The sequence below is a fragment of the Euleptes europaea genome, chromosome 10 (assembly GCF_029931775.1).
Source record: "Euleptes europaea isolate rEulEur1 chromosome 10, rEulEur1.hap1, whole genome shotgun sequence".
Taxonomy (NCBI): Eukaryota; Metazoa; Chordata; class Lepidosauria; order Squamata; family Sphaerodactylidae; genus Euleptes; species Euleptes europaea.
In genome coordinates this window covers 17,606,492-17,627,500 of record NC_079321.1, presented here as the reverse complement: position 1 = coordinate 17,627,500, position 21,009 = coordinate 17,606,492, and the positions used below count along the sequence as shown (strand labels likewise).

Here is a 21,009-nt window from a genome sequence, read left to right as displayed (position 1 = left end):
CACATCTCAAGTTTCTCTTGCTAAATTGCTAAGGGTAGCCAAGAGGGGACTGGATGAAGAGTAGAACGGTTTCTATTGTATCTGCTCCTCCCCTTCAGCACCCAGCACTTTAGGGTGCGTGCGCATAAAGCTCCATGCGTGAAGGATCCAAAATCACTCAGGGTAATTTGGAAAGGACCAGGGATTAGGAGGCTATCCAGATAGCAAAAGGGGGGGGGGAGTAGCATCTCACTGCAGCAGAGGTAGAGGCAAGACAGCCAATCACTGGCTTGCCTTGGGCCTAATGCCACTTGGCTCCTCTCCTCTCAAGAATGGTCTAATGCAGTGGCCATTCCATTTGGTCATTGAAAAGGCAAAGTTATTCCCATGTGCAAGCACCGGGTCATTCCTGACCCATTGGGTGACATCACATCCCGACATTTACTAGGAAGACTATGTTTACAGGGTGGTTTGCCATTGCTTTCCCCAGTCAGTACAGTACAGTTTATTAAAACGGTCCGTGACCAGTAAAATATCCGATACATATACAAAGTAGAAGATGCTCCAAAAGAAGCGGCGCAAGTATCGTATAATACATTCTGTACATTCAGTATATCCTTAAGCAAGTTTAACCAATTAAAAAAAATAACAATAGTGCTATACACAGGAATAAAAAGGAAACTGAATGAAATCCTATTTACATAAAATCTAAACTGTTTGTAATGACTTGCGTTTAATAATTGCAATATATAAATATTTAGCCACTACACGCGATATCCATATTTTCTTATCTTCCAAGAGAAATTTAATAGCTGTACTTTCTGATAGTTGCAAGGAGGTTGTAGATAGATTGAGATGCCTTAATAGGGGTTCTATTAGCCCTTTTCTTTCCACATTATATAATGGGCTTTCCCCACTCATCTACACTGAACCCCCAGGAAGCCAGGTACTCATTTCACCGACCTCGGAAGGATGGGAGGCCGAGTCAACCTTGAGCTGGCTACCTGAAACTGACTTCCATTGGGATCGAACTCAGGTTGTGAGCAGAGCTTGGACTGCAGAACTGCAGCTTTACCACTCTGCACCAAGAGGCTCTGCACCGTGGGGATCTTTTATTCATTACTGAATAGTAAATACCCACATTTAGTTGCTTCCCTCTTCCTTGCTTGTCCTCTTTTGTACTGTCTTATATTGTGGGCAGTTATTTTGAACTGTAAACCACCTCAGCACAATGGCAGGAAGGTGATAACTGTAGCAAATAAATGAAATATAGGCAGGGTGCCCAGCCTACTCTTGCTTCCCTACCCTCCTTACTAGCTTGCGGATTCTTCTTGCCTCATAAATTGTACACTGAGTGGAGATTTCCTGCCATATCCTCCCCACACAGGAAGATCAGAACCATATCCCAAGTAGCTTAAATGAAAACATATTTAAGGATAAAGGTAGACATAATGCCATGGGTGTCAAATGTAAGGCCCGAGGGCCGGATCCGGCCACTTGATGGCTCTTATCTGGCCCACGAGCCAGCTATGGTAGCCACCTCCCCCAGTCCCGAGGTGTCAATTATCAAATACTGTGAAATAAAAGAAAATACTGTAAGAGTGTTATTGTTTTAAGCATGTTTGTATTTTAAATTTAAAAAGGTAAAAATAATATAATTAATTGGCTTTGCCTGCGTTTTCTTTGTATCTCTGGTACCTGGCATTAAATTTTATGGTACACATGGCCCGGCCCGACCAAGTGAAATTGATGTCATATCTGGCCCTCGTAGCAAATGAGTTCAACACGTCTACATAAGGCAGTGACACAGCTGATGCCAGCACATGCTTAACAGTCTTCTACCGAAGTGATTTTCATGTATTTATAACTGGTGCTGAGTGTGTTATTTAAATATTCCCTCTATTGGTCTGTGGTCAGTAAACTTCCACCCCATTGTTCAAAGCAGCCTACCTTTGCTTCCTCTTGTTTAAAGCTATTGTTGAATATCTGGGCTAAAGTTTCAAACGAAACCGTCAAGGGAAGCATGAAGTTTTCAAACTCGTCTTCATCTTCTCCTGTAGGAAAAAAAAAAACACACAAAACACAGTGGAATCATATTAAGAGTTTGACACAGCTGTCAACCGTATGCCGCCTACAAACACAAACAAAAAACTCTTCCACCTGATCCACGAAAACTTCAAGCTCGGTATTCCTTTGGTTTTGAAAAATGTTTAAATAGAATAAGTTTTTCGAATGGGATGCCGATATTCACTTGCCAACTCACTAGCCGAGTAGCCCAGGCCACTGCAGGTTCCTTTTACGCTTCCACTTTAGGCTGTTACGGTTTCTTTCACCCTGATGCCATTTGTTTAGCTAGTAACTCAAGTAGTTATTTCTGTTTTTCTTATTAGTGCTTTGTAGTAATAAAGATACGCTTAGCTCTTTCTTTTTGTATTATGTAAGAAAAACCTGGTTGCCGTATTGTTTTTATTCTCACAACAACTCATAGTCTCTATCTCAGTAATCATCCAGTCCGGAGTATTCTCTCAGCATTACCATCATTGGGGCATTTTTGCTAATGGAAGAGGAAGTGCGATTTCTGCTAATTTCCCTTTCCTGCTGCAGAACCCTGATCCCCCCCCTCCATGGCATTTCTGAGGATCCCCTGTTCCCCAGCAGCAGCACTTCAGGAGTGGGAGAGGCAGGAAAGTTCTGTTCTTTTGATTGAAGTGCTTGCCGTTAGTGGAAAACTTATTAGGGCGCTTTCACACATGGCAAAATACCCTTTCAATCCACTTCCAATGCACTTTGCAGATGGAGTTTACTGTGTGAGTTGGCAAAATCTATTTGCAGATAATCGTTAAAATGCATTGAAAGTGGATTGAAAGTGCATTTTTCAGCATGTGTGAACGCGCCCTTATTCTGGGTCCAACCTGCTGATAGCAGGCTCTAGAATAACAAAAATTAGCATCAAGCTCATTGAAGCATAATATGAACTTATTAAAGAACAGAGAATCATGAAAGCATGTTAAATAACTGATGGTTGTTGACTTTTGCAGATTCCTTAGCAAAGGTTAGCGAATCCAATAGATAACATAGGCAGAAGCAGCAAAAGGCTTCTCTTATTAGGTGTAGTGCCAGTGGCCACAAAGCAGAGATTGACATGGGAGGATGTGCTTAAATAAATGACAGCCTCAATGGGGTGAGAACATTTGTCCTGGCTGCCTTGGACTCTTACTCCTTCTGGTATTTGTTATGAGATTTGTGCCTCCCTTATCTCAATCAGGTATGAGATTTGTGCCTCCCTTATCTCAACCAAGGGTAGGAAAAAAGAATAACCCTGGAAAGAAAGCTACAGAAAATGGACTGGGAGTCAAACTGAACAACTTTAGGGATGGGGTGCGATTCAGCTGCAGAACAAAGGCCCTTGTATCGGCAGTGAAAGGATTTCAGATTGCGGATGTTAAGGAAAGACCTTTCTGTGCCTGACATCCTGGAGATCTGCTGCTAGTCAGAGCAGACAAGACTGAGCCTAGATAGACCAGTGGTCTGACTTGGCACAAGTGGTCTGGCTTGGCTTCCCACACTCCTAAGAAGAGGTATCTGTACCTCAGAGAAATGCCATACATCAGAGAAATGCCATACAGAATGGCAGGAAAACGACAGCTTATGAAGTGGGTTGTTGGACAACCGTTTATTATTTCTGGTTTTCCGGTAAGAACCAAAAAAATCGATTTCATTTTGGCATGATATAATGGTTTCCTCTGTCTACGGCTGTACTGCATTCTGCTTGAATGGTCATTTAAGTCAGGACTGCAGTTTTCCTTTTGCTGCTGTCAGTTGATCAAGAATGTGAAGACACCAGTGGTAGAGCATCTGCTTGGCATGCAGAAGGTCCCAGGTTCAATCCCTGGCATCTCCAGTTAAAGGGACCAGGCAAGCAGGTGATGTGAAAGACCTCTTTATGAGACCCTGGAGAGCTGCTGCCATTCTGAGTAGACAATACTGACTTTGATGGACCAAGGGTCTGATTCAGTAGAAGGCAGCTTCATGTGCTCATGTGTTCGCTCAAACAGATCCTTGGTCCATCTAGCTCAGTTTGGCAGCAGCTCTCCAGGGTCTCAGATGGAAGTCTTTAAAATCACCCACCGCATGGTTCTTTTTAATTGGAGATGCTGGGGATTGAATCTGGGACCTTCTGCATGCAAAGCAGAGGCTCTTCCACTGGGTCACAGCCCCACAGCTCCACCAATACCTAATAAATGCCCTGGCTATGTCAGAGGGTGACATCTGGCATCTCACTTAAGCTTTACTACAATTCCACTTTTAACGGGATTTTACACTGAGGCTGTGACTCAAGACTTTATTTATTTAGAGCCAGCGTGGTGTAGTAGTTAAGAGCAGTGGACTCTAATCTGGAGAACCGGGTTTGATTCCCCACTCCTCCACATGAGTGGCGGACACTAATCTGGTGAACCAGGTTGGTTTCCCCACTCCTCCACATGAAACCTGCTGGGTGACCTTGGGCTAGGCACAGCTCTCTTAAGAGCTCTCTCACCCCACCTACTTCACAGGGTGTCTGTTGTGGGGGAGGGAAGGTGATTGTAAGCCGGTTTGATTCTTCCTTAAGCGGTAGAAAAAGTCAGCATATAAAAACCAACTCTTCTTCTTCTTCCCCTCACAACAAGCACTCAGCTATACCAGTGTGCCATTGCCAACATAGGTGGTTGATGACATGTGGATCTGCTATATTTCACTGGCCATTTGAGCATGGTGGATGCAGTTGTGTAACAATCTGATTCTAAGAGTGACAAATGTGGATTTTCATGAAATGGAACCTCAGAGGGGGAGGAGACCCTTGGAGAGTTACATAACCTACGGATTTACAGAATGCTCTGTGGAATTTATTCACTGATTTATATGGCTGCTTGTTGACGGTCTAGTTGGACTCTGGAATAAAAGGGGAGTTGGACTAGCGATACAATACTTCCCAGCCATCTTTTCCCTCGTCCTCCAAGATATGGCTCTCCTTGGTTAGTGGATAAATTAATTATTTGAGATGGTCAATGATCATGATTATAATTGTTTATTATATCACAGTCTGGCTGGCTGGTTAGATTATTTTAATCCTTTATTTAAACCTTTTGTTTAATCCCAAAATATGGTACATTTTATATAGTTCATACTTAATTGTACCGTGTTTCCCCGAAAATAAGACACACCCATAAAATAAGCCATAGCAGGATTTCTAACCATTTGCTCAATATAAGCCATACCCCAAAAATAAGACATGGTGATAGGCGTGGCTATGCAGCGTACCAAGACTTCCTGCCAGTTCACTGTTCCTGGAGAGTTTCCTCGGCCTCAGACCACTCGTCCTGTAGCCCCGCCCGTTTCCCCCTTCGTCGTTCCGGCGGGCAGGGAGCCCGAGTCGGCGCTGAAGGGGCGGCGGGGCGGGCAGGGAAATGCCGCCCCTTGGAAGCGGCCGCTGAAAGGAGGCTCCTTGCCTGTTGCCCGCACCCGGCCGCCATTCCCGCCCATGGAGGGGCAGCCGTGTCTGGCCTGAGCGCGGCGGCGGCGGCTGAAGTGAGAGGGACGAGGTGGCGGAGAGGGACGAGGCGGCGCGGCTCCCCCTGGGCCGGCACAGCATGGGTAAGGGGGGAGGCTGGGGCTGGGTCGGCAGGATGGGAAGAGAGGACCCCCCCGACCCCCAAATAGGCTGTGTGAAAGCGCCCTTCAAAAAGCCTTTGGACGGGTCACGCCTTCGTTGATCCGGCCGCCGTGGCCGCGCGGGCCTTCCTCCCCCTCCACGTCCAGCCCTGAGACGCAGGCCCGGCCCAGCCCCAACTCCCAGCCCGGCCGCCCCGCGGCCACTCCCCTCAGGCGGCCCCAGGCCATACTTAATAAAAATAAGACATCCCCTGAAAATAAGCCATAGTGTGTCTTCTTTAGGAAAAATAAATATAAGACAGTGTCTTATTTTCGGGGAAACATGGTACTATACACTCTGTAGGGGCCCTGGTTTGTTCATCAGGGATTTGTGTGATCTGTTTTCGATCATGAGAATCTGTATGAGCTGCCTTTTGTACTATGCCTATTAAAGGTTACTGAATAATTATTTGAGGCATCACGGACAATACAAGAATTTGTGACTGATTATGGCAGGGTTCTCATGTGAAAGGGATATGGACTGAAGGCACCAAAGGATAGTGTCTTCTTGGGTCCCACTGCATCTGGACAGAGTTATGGTGACTGTTGGGCCCATGTTCTGTTCAGGCAATTACAGAGTAATACGTAACTTGCCGTGGCCTATTTAAAAAGTAGTCGCGTAATTTCAGACCAATTTTCTTTGTGATTGGAACTGAGAGTGATTCACAGTTGCTTGGGTAGCTTTCAGCTTATTTCCTTCTGAGACGTCAACACGTTGCCAAGGGTTGTGCAGACAAAGACATAGTTTAGATCCTTGGCCATCAGGGAAACTTAGGGCCAAACAAGACATGACAAAGGCAGCTATGGCTGGTCACTGGCCACAGGCTCCAATATTTTACTTCAAATGGGTACCCTAAGTGAGGGAAACTGAACCCTGTTCTCCTTGTTCACCTTACCATCTCATAGTCAATTCAGGGCATCCCCCCCCAGACTGGCTCACTGTATTGGAGCTCAACTGGGAAAGAAGAGGAATTTGGGCAATGCCCCTTCACTCCACCCATCTTCTGATATTAAAATCAGACCCCTTTTCTATTATATATGACTAGGACAAAAAAATATAGTTGACCTCCGTCACATCTAATTTGGCCTTTACGGCAATTTTTCACTTTTTCTTTTAACTTGGATGTGCGTGTAAGAATACAAAAAAACCAATACACCTACAAAAGAAATGGCACAGTCCATCAGGTTAGAACTGTGTAATTTATCACCATATTCTTCAGTAGGATTGTTGCCCCTTCTCTAGTTTGTGGATATGCTGCACTTACTTCTCCAATATTATGACTGTTACTAACAAGTACCTTCAAGATCATAAGTTAAAAACTGTAACATTATTTTGATTATTTCATAAAAGCACCCCATGCAAATTTTTGTCTTCGCATTTTCAAAGTTTTTTTTTTAAACAATGACAGTATGCTTTTATGGGATTCCACCTAGAGCTCCCAATCTTCACAACGGGTTGTATGGGAGGTTTAGAGGTCTTACTTGGCTTTCTCTTGTTCTTCTGAGTGATAAGGGAGCTGCTAGGAGATCTCTTACTTTGCTGAGGAATCTTCTAAGTTCTGATATTTAATAAGAGCACTGTTACATTGAAATACTGAAGTGTCATGGGTCTTTAGTGCAACCTATAATCAATGAAAATAAATTCAGAATGTTCTAAATCCAGCCCTTCATTCTTGGCACAGAACACTTGACCAGAATGTGGGTTCTTCGGTGGAAACGAAATTGATCTTGTGTCCAAAGCTCATGCTCTTATAACTCAACAGCCTGATCCTAAACATGCTTACTTAGAAGTCAGTTCCCCTGAGTTCAATTAAACTGACTTCCTAATAAGCGCATTTAGTTTTGAATCCAAAGCCAGCAGCTAAATTACAGCTTCAATGGACCAAAGACCTCAAATGTCTGCCATAAATATATTTTAAGTATTGCTTGGCATTGCATTATTTTGATTTATGAGCAAATATCAGTGTTTTCAGGAATTACTTACTATTTAACAATCTTGAGAGACTTTCTCATTTCAGGAAGACAGTGTAGGAACTCTCTAAGCAAGCCCTTACCTAGATCTACCATGAGGAGGCGTGTGAGTGCAGTGTAGAATGTGGTTCTGCACCGAAGGTCACTCAGACAGTAATTATCATTGACGCCCAAGAAAGGAAAGTGTTTACTCTGGTGGGGGGGGAAAAAGGAGACAAAAGTCAAATTCACTTAAAACTTTTAGTGAATTATGAATACTGAAATGAATTTGTAAGACCTACTGTGTGATTCTGCATCATGAACTTCACAGCATCTATTTTCACAAGCTTTTTAAGGAGAATATAAGTACTTGATGTTAAGGGAAATAAAATTATATAGCCAATTGTGTGAATATCACAAACATAACTTTCTTTATGGTCCTCAGAGACTGTAAAACAAATTACAGAGTATTAAAGGATACCAATTTTAAAAGCTTTTTAAAAAATACTGTCCAGAAATGTTTTACGGAATACACAAATAAGTATCTTTAATTTTCTACACAGAAAGGAAGAGAGAGGAGGGGATATTAAAAAAAAATACTGATGGAAACAGTCAAACAGTCAAACAGGAAACAGTCAAAGACCACTTTCCAAAAGCTGAAACCAAGGCTGCAACAAACTAACAGGAATGTCTAGCCAATTATACCCGAGACTCTATGGTCAAGACCATTTTACAGAAATGAAGAATATATAAAGGTAATAAAAATACCTGATATTATAAAGAGCTTTAAGAGAGTGATGGGAAATGTCTTCTAGTGTCTTGCGAGGCCAACTATCATGGAGGGTGGTTGAGTCCCAGCTTACCTGCAGGGTTACCAGCCACAGCAAGCTGTGAAGGGGCTGTTCACAGGTCACCAAATCAGACTACAGTCCAATTGAGTGGGTCTCATACAGATTTACTGGCAACTCAGCAATACAGTTACATTTGCTAATCTGGGTTACAGGGTACCCAGTCACACACAAATGAGCACATGAAGCTGCCACGCATGCCTAGAGGCACTTCCTCTCTGGCAAGGGCAGCTGAAGCCATAATGCAGCCGCGCCTGACCACGCTGTGCGCATGTCAGGCCAGACCCGACCTATTGGCTGGTTTCTGCCCAATGCTCCTCTGTCACCCTGTCTCTTGTAGTTGCTTCTCAGGAGCCCAAGCCAACCCCCCCACCCCCGGATCTCTGTCCTGTTCTAGCTTGTCCTCATCCATCATTGATCAGCCTGTCATGGGAGGGGCTGTGGCTCAGTTTGTAGGTCCCAGGTTCAATTCCCAGCATCTCCAGTTAAAGGGACTAGGCAAGTAGGTGATGTGAAAGACCTCTACCTGGGAAGCGGAAGTTGAGGGGGGATATGATTGCTCTCTTTAAGTAATTGAAGGGCTGTCACTTAGAGGAGGGCAGGGAGCTGTTCCTGTTGGCAGCAGAGGATAGGACTCGCAATAATGGGTTTAAATTGAGGGCGGAAAGTTATCGGCTGGATATTAGGGAAAAAAATTTACGGTAAGAGTTGTTTGACAGTGGAATCAGCAACCTAGGGAAGTGGTGAGCTCCCCCTCACTGGCAGTCTTTAAGCAGAGGCTGGACAAATACTTGTCAGGGATGCTCTAGGCTGACCCTGCATTGAGCAGGGGGTTGGACTGTACAGCCCCTTCCAACTCTATGATTGTATGACCCTGGAGAGCTGCTGTCGGTCTGAGTAGACAATACTGACTTTGATGGACCAAGGGTCTTTCAGTATAAGGCAGCTTCATGTGTTCGACTCTTGCAATTTATGAAAGTGATCATCCCCCTATTAAGGATATGAGAAGGGACGATCATAATTTAGGCAATCTCTACCTGCCATCATCCCAACACGGCTGACACGTCGATTATCTGTGTGTGTGTGTGGGGGGGGAGGGTCTTCATATACAAAGATGACAGGCAGCTTGCAGATGTCTCTGCGCCTCAGTGACCAAGGCCTAAAGTTCAACTCATCTTCATCCCATCTCCCCCTTCGTGGTTCACCTAAATAGTAATTTCCTTGTTTAAAATAGTTACGGCAGGCAGGCAGGCAGGAGCTACCATGGTCCTGACATTGTCCCCTATCTTCGTGTTTGTTACATTAAGGAACATAAGGAACAAAGCAAGGAATCCTGTCTCAAATTACATATTATGTAGCACTAAGCACTTAACTCTGTGCTATTGACAACAGCAGATACGCTGAAGTATGTCGCATAAATCAACCTTTTGGGGATAAAATATAATGTCAAAGGGTGGGGGGATGTGTGGAGAGTTCAGACTGTACGGGCAAACTGATCTTGGCTAAGAAACTTCACTCTGCAACCTGGAATTCATCTAAATTTGGGGTTGGGAGGCAAAGTTTTCAAGGTACTTTTAAAGACAGTGGATTCAACTTTCCAGATCCAGGAAACACCATTTATTCCAAAGTGCAACCTAGTTCTAATTTTTCTTTATATCTTGGTTATAGTCTAGGACCAAGTGTGTGCCTAGCTTGGATTGTGGCTGTTATTTTAAACTGTGCCTCTCTTAATATTGAACACATGAAGCTGCCTTATACTGAATATGACCCTTGGTCCATCAAAGTCAGTCTTGTCTACTCGGCTCTCCAGAGTTTCAGGCTGAGGTATTTTACGTCACCTTGTCCCTTTAACTGGAGATGCCGGGGATTGAACCTGGGACCTTCTGCATGCCAAGCAGATGCTCTACCACTGAACCACGGCCCCTCCCCAATCTTCCTCACACACACATACTGTCTCTCTCCTCCTCTACTCACTCACATATCTTTTTTTCCAAAAGATAGTTTGTACTGCCTCCTGCAAAGCCCATGTAGATCTGGATGCAACCCAACTGAAGGTCACCCACCAGCTGAAGACCAATTCTTGAAATAATCCACATTCCCTTTTCGGAAGTCCATGGGCAACTAGATAGTTAATAACAATCGCATGTACATACTGTTACAGATCCATCAGTTATTAGCCTAAAACATACTGTGAACACTTGTCACTTATACTACATTTCTCTAAAATCTAAAGAAAGACTTTAAAATAACAAACATAAATACCCAGGAAGTAGATTCGCCAGAACTGTGGAAAGACTTCGTGGTCACGTGCTTTACACTGATGCAACTGTATATATTTTGTTCCATGAAATGTTACGATAAAGTTAATTATTAGAAACAACAGAGGATGCATAAGGGAGCACCATGACTGCGTTGACATAAAGGGAACGGTAACACATTCCATTATGCAAATGAATTCAAAGCTACTCCATGACTGATCAGCTAGAAGGGACATAATGATTTATAATTCAAATAACTGAGCCTTAAAATCAAATTGGACTAATATATTTCTAAATATGCAAGCCTCGAATAATTGTTAAAATAATGCAAAACAAAGACAGCGACACAAATCATTTGTTGCCTTTTATCTTTTCAAATACTTCCCCCCTCCCCAGTTTTTGCTCTTTTGTCTAATTTTTTCTAAAATTATGATTTAAAAAAAAAACTTACAGACTCTCAGTAGAAATAAATAACCCTTATGCATAATAAAAGATAAGTACCAATTTCAAGGCACATGTAGAGCGTGATTCTTGAAAGGAAATTATATGCATATGAATGAATTAAGCAATGGGCAGGCATTTAAATTAAACTAATTATTTTTAGCCTTTCAAATTAATCACAATTTAATGTACCCTGTGTGCTGAAAATGGGCCCCCTGGACATGGTCTCTAAACACAACGCTTCTAAGATGTAACGAAAACCTGATGTGTGAGTCTACCACAGTGGCTTAATCCTTAGCAGTATAGCTTGTGTTAAGTCAGCGGCACAACCACCAAGTTGCTCTGGAAAACTAACATCATGTTTAAAAGATCAAAGTCTGCAATACCAGGAAGTATTTATAAACACTTCATATGGAAGAAATAAGAAGTACTTCAGAATTCTTCTTTAAAAATCTATTGGCTAAGCTTTTAAAATGGGGAGGGGGAGGAGAAATACTCATGGTTAAAAGCCAAAATGACCAGCAAAATTGGGTTGTACATCATTTTCCAGCAAAAGGAAAAAAAGAAAAACAGCCTCGACAGGTGTAATTTATCATTTTTCTGATTTAATACCAAAGAAATATATTAAAATAATAAAAAGAATCCTGAAATCCTCAAAATTTGTTGTGATAAATAGCCCTCCCTGCCTTTATTACATTATGCCTACTAACAGAAATATTGCATGGTGGATTTTGCCAGACAAGGACGATTATTTTCCAATAAAAAGTTGCATATTAAATTCCAGCACAAAAGTGGGTGTCTTAATACTTCTGAATTCTTTTTTCATTTGCCAAAGAACACAATTTTAAACCTAACTAATACTAACACATGAGAGTAAAGTGAAATGGTATTTCGGCTAGCTCTATAATGCTGCGGCATCTAAACTAGAAAAAGATACAGTACTCGGTTGGGGGGGGTCAAAATACATTGAATAAAGCGAGTAACTGAATTTTATTTATTCAAAATATTGTTCATTTCAAAGTTGCTCCCCTCCCCAAATCATCTCATTGGCAAAGCTAATACCAGTTTTGCATACAAATTGGGAGTTCTGTTCACATCATGCTCTTTTCTGTAACATAGTTAAGTTACCTGTCAACTTGAAAATGACTTACATAGCTTGTTCTGGAAGGAGGGAGTAAGAAAAAGAGAGAAGTACAGCACTGTGAGCATGCTTGCACCTAGATTCAGGATGAATGGAATAGTAATGCCCATAAGGGTAAAGACAGGCCAAGCTGGGGGATTACTCAGAACATATGGACAAATGACACTCACAAAGTCAGTGGGTTCATCTAGCCCAGTGCTATGTCTACCCTAGCTAGCAGAAGCACGCTTGCACCTAGATCCAGGATAAAGGGAATAGCAATTTCAACAAAAATAAAAGGCATAAGTAGGGTTGCCAGGTCCCTCTTCACCACTGGCGGGAGGTATTTGGGGTGGAGCCTGAGGAGGGCAGGGTTTGGGAAGCAGAGGGACTTCAATGCCATAAAGCCCAATTGCCAAAGCGGCCATTTTCTCCAGGTGAACTAATCTCTGTCGGCTGGAGATCAGTTGTAATAGCAGGAGATCTCCAGCTAGTACCTGGAGTTTGGCAACCCTAGTTGCCAGGTCCCTCTTTGCCACTGGCAGGAGGTTTTTGGTGTGGAGCCTGAAAAGGGGAGGGTTTGGGGAGGGACTTCAATGTCATAGAGTCCAATTGCCAAAGCGGCCATTTTCTCCAGGTGAACTGATCTCTGTCAGCTGGAGATCTTCAGCTAGTACCTGGAGGTTGGCAACGCTAGGCATAAGGTCTCCTGCAGAGGTCTTCCTAGTTCTACTCATTGAGATCTCAGGATCGACCTGATACAAGCAAAGCATGCGCCCTACCAAGTAGGAGGCTCTAACCCTGCCCTCAAGGCCTGCTTCACAGACATTATCATCTGATTCACTATATGCCACCAAGGCATATAGAGTAAATAGATAAAAGTAGCCCTTTAGGGGAAAACCAGAGAAGGGTCCAATGGTCATAACTGGTAAAAATGCGGAACTTCCACCTACTTGGATACTTGCTTGAAGGACAGCATGACAAAATGGGGACGGCCTAAAAAGTTCATGTCAAGTGTGGGGGGAGATCCTTCATTTTTAAAAAATTGAACTGAGCACCTATTAACATAAGAATCTACTGTTTGAAGTGCCCCAGCAATTTAACTTGAAAAGGAGCAAAGCTTAAATAAGCACAGAATCTTATACAAAATGTAAAGTCAGAACAAATATCAGCATATTTTAAACTGGAACAACATATGAAGATAAAACAGCAGCCATAGGGACCCTTACACCATTTACTTCCAGGGTTACATGCTTCTAAGTCTATTGAAGTCTGTGGTCTTAGACGGGGGTATAGCTCTGCTTGGGATGGTACTACAAATCACCTTTAGAAAGAACTGAAGACAATCTTTGCAATTAATAATCAACTTAATAGGTTAAAAAGAAAATAAAAGCTTGGTGGAGCAGCTGACTTTGGGCTGAATGTGATCTCTTCACTCTACCACTAGTGTACAAAATCAGTACAACAGGTTCATTTAGAGAAGCATCTGCAATTTCAGCACCCTAGCCTCTCAACCGGGATATTCCCCAGTACTCTTTGGAAGCACAGGACCTTTCCATTTGGGCTGGCTGTCCATAATTAAGAAAACTTGCTTTATTTTACTAATTATTTTATACTTTGATTCTATACTAAAGTTCATGCACCTGCAGAGAACCTCTGTGATGGGGCCAAGCTGCACCAAGGGAAAAAAAAAACCCACACGGTGGGAAAGGAAACCATGATCTCCTTATAACAGAACTATCAACAAAACGCTCTCTACCTTTAATGGTAGAAAACAGGATATCCTAACAAAGCTCTTTAAAACAAACTTTCCAGTTGACCTTTAGTTTATTGAACTCTACTGTGCAAGAAAATATCAAGAAAAAAACCACAATCGTTTTTACCCTTTTAATATTTTAGTGATGCAACGCAAAAAACCGATTCTCTTCCATCTTTGTCATATGGGTTAATATAGCTTTTTCACAAGCCTAGGTTGTAACTAATGGCAAAAACTGAAGCACCTCACCATACATTTCCATCGTTCCATGTTAGTTGGTCCATTAAACTAGAAGTATGCACCCGTTGAATGCCCAGCTGCACTTTCTCCGTCAAGTTACCAGTGAAGGATGTTGTGAAGCTGCTGGGAAGGGGTGCCAGAGATCCCAGCAGCCCAAATCTAAGCCCATGCGGCTTGCTCCAGGGAGAGGGACTGCTTGAACATTCAGACAATTCAAGCACCAAGGACTCCAGCGGTCTCAACCAACGGGGAGGGGCTGTGGCTCAGTGGTAGAGCATCTGCTTGGCATGCAAAAGGGCTCCGGGTTCAATCCCCGGCATCTCCAGTTAAAGGGACTAGGCAAGTAGGTGATGTGAAAGACCCCTGCCTGAGACCATGGAGAGCAACTGCCGGTCAGAGTAGACAATACTGACTTTGACAGACCAAGGGTCTCATTCAGTAGAAGGCAGCTTCATGTGTTCATGTGTTCACTTTAATGCTGCCAGATGCCATTTCTGTTGCACCACCATAGCAGTCCATAAGAACATAAGAAAAGCCATGCTGGGTCAGACCAAGGCCCATCAAGTCCAGCAGTCTGTTCACACAGTGGCCAACCAGGGGCCTCTAGGAAGCCCACAAACAAGACGACTGCAGCAGCACCATCCTGCCTGTGTTCCACAGCACCTACGATAATAGGCATGCTCCTCTGATCCTGGAGATAATAGGTATACATCATGAGTAGTATCCATTTTAACTAGTACCCATGAATACCCCTTTCCTCCATAACTAGTAGCCATGAATACCCCTTTCTTTCCAAGGCAGAAGGGGAGGAGCAGGCAGGTGGCAAAGAGGGCTCATCATGTGTGCATACTCCCCTGTGACGGGGGTGGTGCCAGTGTGTGTGGGAGGGGGCATGACTACAGGATGGTAAGACCATTTCAGAGAAGTCAGGTTTGGGGGAGAGGCAAACTAACGCATTGTCATATTTTTGCCTGCCCTGCTACTTGTCCCCTTGGTAATTTACTGCAGGTCACCCACCGCAATGCATATATCTATAACATGAAGGGACAATGCATTCAGGCACTTACCATGGTTGCAAGACTGAAAGAGGAACAAGGTAGCAAAATTGAAACACAGTACATGCATACCTTGTGGGAAAGTAACCGTAAATACAGGTTGCAGTATTTCAAACCACCCTAACTATAAGACCTTTTGTGTGTGTGTGTGTGCGCTGTCAAATCACAGCTGACTTATGGCGACCCTGTAGGGTTTTCAAGGAAAGAGACGTTTGGAGGCGGTTTGCCATTAGAACATAAGAAAAGCCATGCTGGATCAGACCAAGGCCCATCAAGTCCAGCAGTCTGTTCACAACGTGGCCAACCAGGTGCCTGCCTCTGTGTCACAACCCTGGTATTCCTTGGAGGTTGCTCATCCAAATAATAACCAGGGCTGAGCCTGCTTAGCTTCTGACATCTGACACTTTATCCAACACGCTTTATCAGCTATGGAATACTCATGAATATCGTAACTTCTCAGGAGTTAAATCCCACCATCTCTACAAGAACTAGATATAGGTGAGGTTGGGTGCTGTTGGGTGAGAAAGGGTGTGACAAAGACACAAATAGGAGGGAGTGTGCCTTTAGAGGACTGAATCAAGCCCGTAGTTCTGAATTTTAATCTTTCATTCTGAAGTGACAGTCATTTTCATTGGTCTATTGCAGTGGTTCCCAAAGTGGGCAGTACCACCCCCGGGGGGGGGGTGAGATTACCTAGGGGGGTACTAAGAGGCAAGGGGGCAGCAGGGGGTGCTAGAGGTGGGCCCATTCAACTGTGTTGTTCACTAATTTACAATAGATCAAGCTATGGCACCATGCTGGCAAATTTGGTGGAAACTATCAGAATTTTTTCCCAGACTTTGAATAGCTGGTGCCACTGGATCAAGTTAATCAGTTTTGTTAAATAAATTCCAACTAAAAAAGTTTTAATTTGATTTTGAATAGATGTGCAATTAATTGTTACTGTTTTGAAATTTTATTGTTATTATCTTCTTTAGTAAGTCATGCAAGGCCCTATTTTGAATAATGCTTTTTGTAGGATAGGGTAGGGGGCCCTGGGGTTGAGTCTGTGGAACCAAGGGGGTGGTGGCCCGAAAAGTTTGGGAACCCCTGGTCTATTGCCACAAATATCTGCATATGTCAGAACAGATACTGATTTTCTATCAAACAATTATAATGGGAAATTGAAAGGGAAAAAAACAGGATGGTAATAACTACACTATGGTAGAACTCTGTGGTCTAAACAGTCCCGTTAATCAGGCTTTGGTTATGTAATACTTTAGCAAAACCAATCCCAATCAAATCAATAGGATGACTCACATTTGGTTTCGTCAGCATCCCACCGTTTACCAACTCCAAATTTAGCACAACTGGAACTATAAACATTTAGATTAATTTGAGATTTAAATTGTATGCAAAAAACAAAGCAATATTTGAAAATGCACTGTGAACCCAAAGAGGAAACTCAAATGAATATTTAAATATTAAATATTCCTACAGGTATTAATATGGTTTAACATGAAAAAGAGAACAAAATGGCTCTTGCTTTCTTCTAAGCTGTCCAGTGAGTAAGATGTGAGATATAGAAATAAAAGGATATCCAACAGAAAGATCATTTAGAAACTGAAGCGTCCTTGAAATCACAGGCTCGCATCGTCCCCAGTATTTAAGATTGGTAACACTAGAATTTTAAAGAAAAATTGTATTAATTAATAAGTACAATTGTACAGAATCTGTAAACCAATACACCACTTGATTAGTTAATATTTTGTTTCTTGCTGCTCCTGTTTCCATTGTGCTAGCATTTTTTAAGAAATTAAGCATTATTGGTCCTGATCCAAACATTAGTAGGAGCACTAGCACACAGACAGAAACTCATGTTCCTAGGTTTTCTCAATGATTTTGTGCAATCGGGGTTCACCAATGTAAAGGCTATGCATGTCATTATGATGTCTCTTGAGCTGCACAACAATTAAATTCAAAGCTATTCATTCATTTATAAAATGTATCCACTGCTTTTCCATGAAACCATACTCATAGCAGTTTCTAAGAAAAAGCCAAGTAAGTAAATATTTACCCTGGGGTGTCTCAGTGGTCTTCATGGTAGTACTACCTTGCAAAAATGATAATTGATTGGTAACGGCTGCAAGGTACTTCAGAGATCAACAGTTGCTGAAAATCATGCATGTGTGGAGAAAGACTAGTTTTGTTGAAACCATTAAAAGGCTCAGATCCTAAATGGTACACATTTCTTTCTGCTTTAATCTTGCTTTAACCCCTCCTTGTGGCAGTGAGTAGGAAGGCATTACTTTTTCATCATAGCAACTATGAACATTAAATATTAAAAGCTTTAAAAGAGTTTACTGCAGGACACAAACTGCTTGCACAAATAACTGTGGCAACATCCACACGATTTTCCAGAAATAGCCAGTCTGTTTCGCTTCATTCTCTCGGTTGTCTTCCCAAATGCCAGTGTTCTCAGAAACCATGTTTACTGCAAACTCATGACAGGATGTACAGCCAGAATTCAACCAGTTGTGAGATCAGGTTCATTAAGTTAATTTAGGCATTTAGGACATTAGGACACCATCCAGAGAATTTTATCTTATTCAATGGTGCATTTCCTCAGCCAGCCTCACCAAGTGGGCTGAATTACTGGGTTCAATAAATTTGATCAGAGATGTAGATTTAAAGCTATATTGGAAAATCATAGTTGTATTGGCTATAATTCATTTAAATTTTATTAGTAAACAGCATTAGTAAATAAATAGAATCTAAAAGTATGGAATGTGACTCCCAGTAGAAGCTACATATAGACTTATGGTTTTGTAATGGTTAGTGATCTAACATTTTGGGACATTTTGTAAAGCTATCGCTGCTTGCATTTCTACTTGAGGATATTACTGTTTGTCATCCTTTGAGAAACAACAACTTTACTGTCATATGATGACATTACCTGCAGTTTTAAGCAGTATCCTTCTGAGAAAGAAAAAACAATTTTGAGAAAACCCTACTTTTTATTGGTTTATTTTTATTCGGATGATAAGGTTTAACAGGTTTAAAAAACTACAGACAGAATCAACTTAAATCACTAAGCATAAGTTTTAATTGTATGGCTAAAGTTATTTATTTCGAGGCTATTTTGACGCTGCTTAATTATCATAACAGGATATGCTTTGAAGCTAAATAAGTGGAAGACCAAGAATGGGGCAATTTAATCCCATTCCTCCTCCTCACTGCAGTCTCCCTGACATATATGGCTTTTTGTCCACATAGTACCACAACTTTCAGCATCAGCTAGTAGGTGGTCAAAAGAAGCTACTGAAAGAAGGGGAATGTGGAGAAGATCTGGATAAAGGCCAAGTTTATTAAACAGTGCCTAGCATGATAATGAAATTTAAAATAATCAGTTAATAATGAATTCTTAAATGGCCTTTCAATTCAAAGCTAGCATTTATTACTATTATTATTATTTACTTCATTTTTACTTCATTTATACCCAGGTTATCATGTTTTGTTCAGTATCTCAAAAATGCACCTACACTGAGGATTTTGGTGACATGCAAGTTTAAGTTGGTGATGAATGAATGAACTGGTTAAACGGCAAACGATTACATTTCCCTTAGCAACTGACAGGCCTATTTGAAGAGTTCCTACAGGAAGTTTGCAAGTGACCCGAATTATGGTCACCCTGTAGGGTTTTCAAGGCAAGAGGCGTTCAGAGGTGGTTTGCCATAGCCTGCCTCTGCATAAGCACCCTGGACTTCCTTGGTGGTCTCCCATCCAAATACTGACAAGGGCTGACTCTGCTGAGCTTCTGAGATCTGATGAGATTGGGCTAGCCCAGGCTATCAAGATCAGGGCGAAGAGCTCTTATATTGCTTAGCAAAAATATACCTTAATAGCTTTTTGGATAAGCAGCAAGGAACAACCTGCAGGACCATAAGGAGAGGGGGCATCTAATGGCAACTACTGTGTTGGGACTATTACTGTGTGCTTGACTAATGTATAAACTATAATAAAAAACAACAACCCTGTGAAGTATTCATTAAAGAGGGGCAGTGAAATATCAAATAACTTTATTTATTCATGGTCAAGTATTCACTTCCACTGTATTTAACTAGAAGGAACATCTTGTAAACTAATTTAGAATTCTGTACGGAACAGATCACTGAAAATATTTACGCTTCAAGATTTATTGTTTTAGGTACTATAAAACCCAATAAAGTCTGAATACATGGAAGAGGTTTAGAGTGAAGTTCCCTATGCTTCCCCTACTCACCAAGGTGTTCACAATTCTGAGCAGATGCTTTGGAAATCTGCTCATACTGCAGAGTATTTAGATAACAAATTCACCCTAACGACATCAAAAAAGATAGTACATAGAATATTCAAAACTTCAGAGCTTTCGGTGACAAGTTCATATGTGAGATTTGAATGCAGTGCTAAATAACTAAATAAGACTTTTGTCTATACAAGGGTGACTTTTCCATCCACCTGAAATATTCTGTGAATGGGTCAATATATGCTCAGATCCAGCTAACTTTTTAAAATCACGAGCTCTCATTCTTAGAATGGGAGTGCCATGTGATGAAACATAAAAGTATTCCTTACTCAGTTTTAGGTAAAGGTAGTCCCATGTGCAAGCACCGGGTCATTACTGACCCATCGGGGTGACGTCACATCCCAATGTTTACTAGGCAGACTATGTTTATAGGGTGGTTACCCCAGTTGTCTACACTTTACCCCAGCAGCAAGCTGGGTACTCATTTTACCGACCTCAGAAGGCTGGAAGCCTGAGTCAATCTTGAACCGGCTACCTGAAAACGACTTCCGTCGGGATAGAACTCAGGTCGGGAGCAGAACTTCGACTGCAGTACTGCAGCTTACCACTCTGCACCACGGGGCTTTGTTTACTCAGGGGGAAAGAGCAGGGGAAGATAGCAGCAGCCTGATCCCATTGGACTGGCTTAAAAGCAATTCAAAGCAGTTGTGACTCAGGAATGAATCAGGAAGGAGATAGTAAAGAACTACTCAATCATGTGTGTGCTCAACATGAGCTGACAGCAACTACAGGCAGATGCTGAGTGCAAGGAACACTCCTGATCACAAAGATACAAAAGCTACATAAACTCAAAATGCATCTCATTGTAAATTGTGTACTAATTATAAATTTGAGAGATGGTCTAAAAGAACTAGGCAGAGGAAATCTGAAGTTATAAGAGCATTATTTGCAAGTCTTACAGCACCTGTAATTACAAGCCATGCTGGAATAAAAGGGGGGAAGGAATAGCCATGGGGGCGAGGGGGAGAAGGTGGCGATATAGAATATCAACTGTAAACACAGATCACGTCTCATATTTAAAAATTAAGGGATCATAAGCACCATTTAAATTACATTTAATGCTTAAATTTAACTTGGAAGTCAAACACATAAACCACGACAGAGGACAGCTCAGACAAAAAAAAACTCACATTTTTGCCATAAATGTTTCCAGAACTTGGTTGTCATCTGTTATACCCAAAACCTCAGACATTCGGGCATAAACCTTCCAAAAAGAAAAAAGGAAAGAAAAATCAACAGTGGTATCTCAACCTGCTACAGTTCTCAAAACATTTATTACTTTTTTATAAGGTTTTTTATAAGGTTTTTTTAATATAAGGAATTATAAGCAATAGGGTTGCCACCTCCAGA

At 41.9% G+C, this 21,009-nt stretch overlaps 1 protein-coding gene across 3 annotated transcripts in view; it reads right to left on the bottom strand.

The window, feature by feature from the left end:
* RANBP17 (RAN binding protein 17) overlaps positions 1 to 21,009 on the bottom strand; it is a 219,227-nt gene that overhangs the window by 71,161 nt on the left and 127,057 nt on the right. For all 3 annotated transcript variants that reach the window (XM_056856025.1, XM_056856026.1, XM_056856027.1), the window contains exons 15-19: positions 20,790 to 20,863; positions 16,915 to 16,995; positions 7,920 to 7,983; positions 7,722 to 7,830; positions 1,930 to 2,033 (exon numbers count right to left, since the gene is read on the bottom strand). In XM_056856025.1, the coding sequence (XP_056712003.1) occupies positions 1,930 to 2,033; positions 7,722 to 7,830; positions 7,920 to 7,983; positions 16,915 to 16,995; positions 20,790 to 20,863 (432 nt within the window). The remainder of the gene's footprint in view (positions 1 to 1,929; positions 2,034 to 7,721; positions 7,831 to 7,919; positions 7,984 to 16,914; positions 16,996 to 20,789; positions 20,864 to 21,009) is intronic.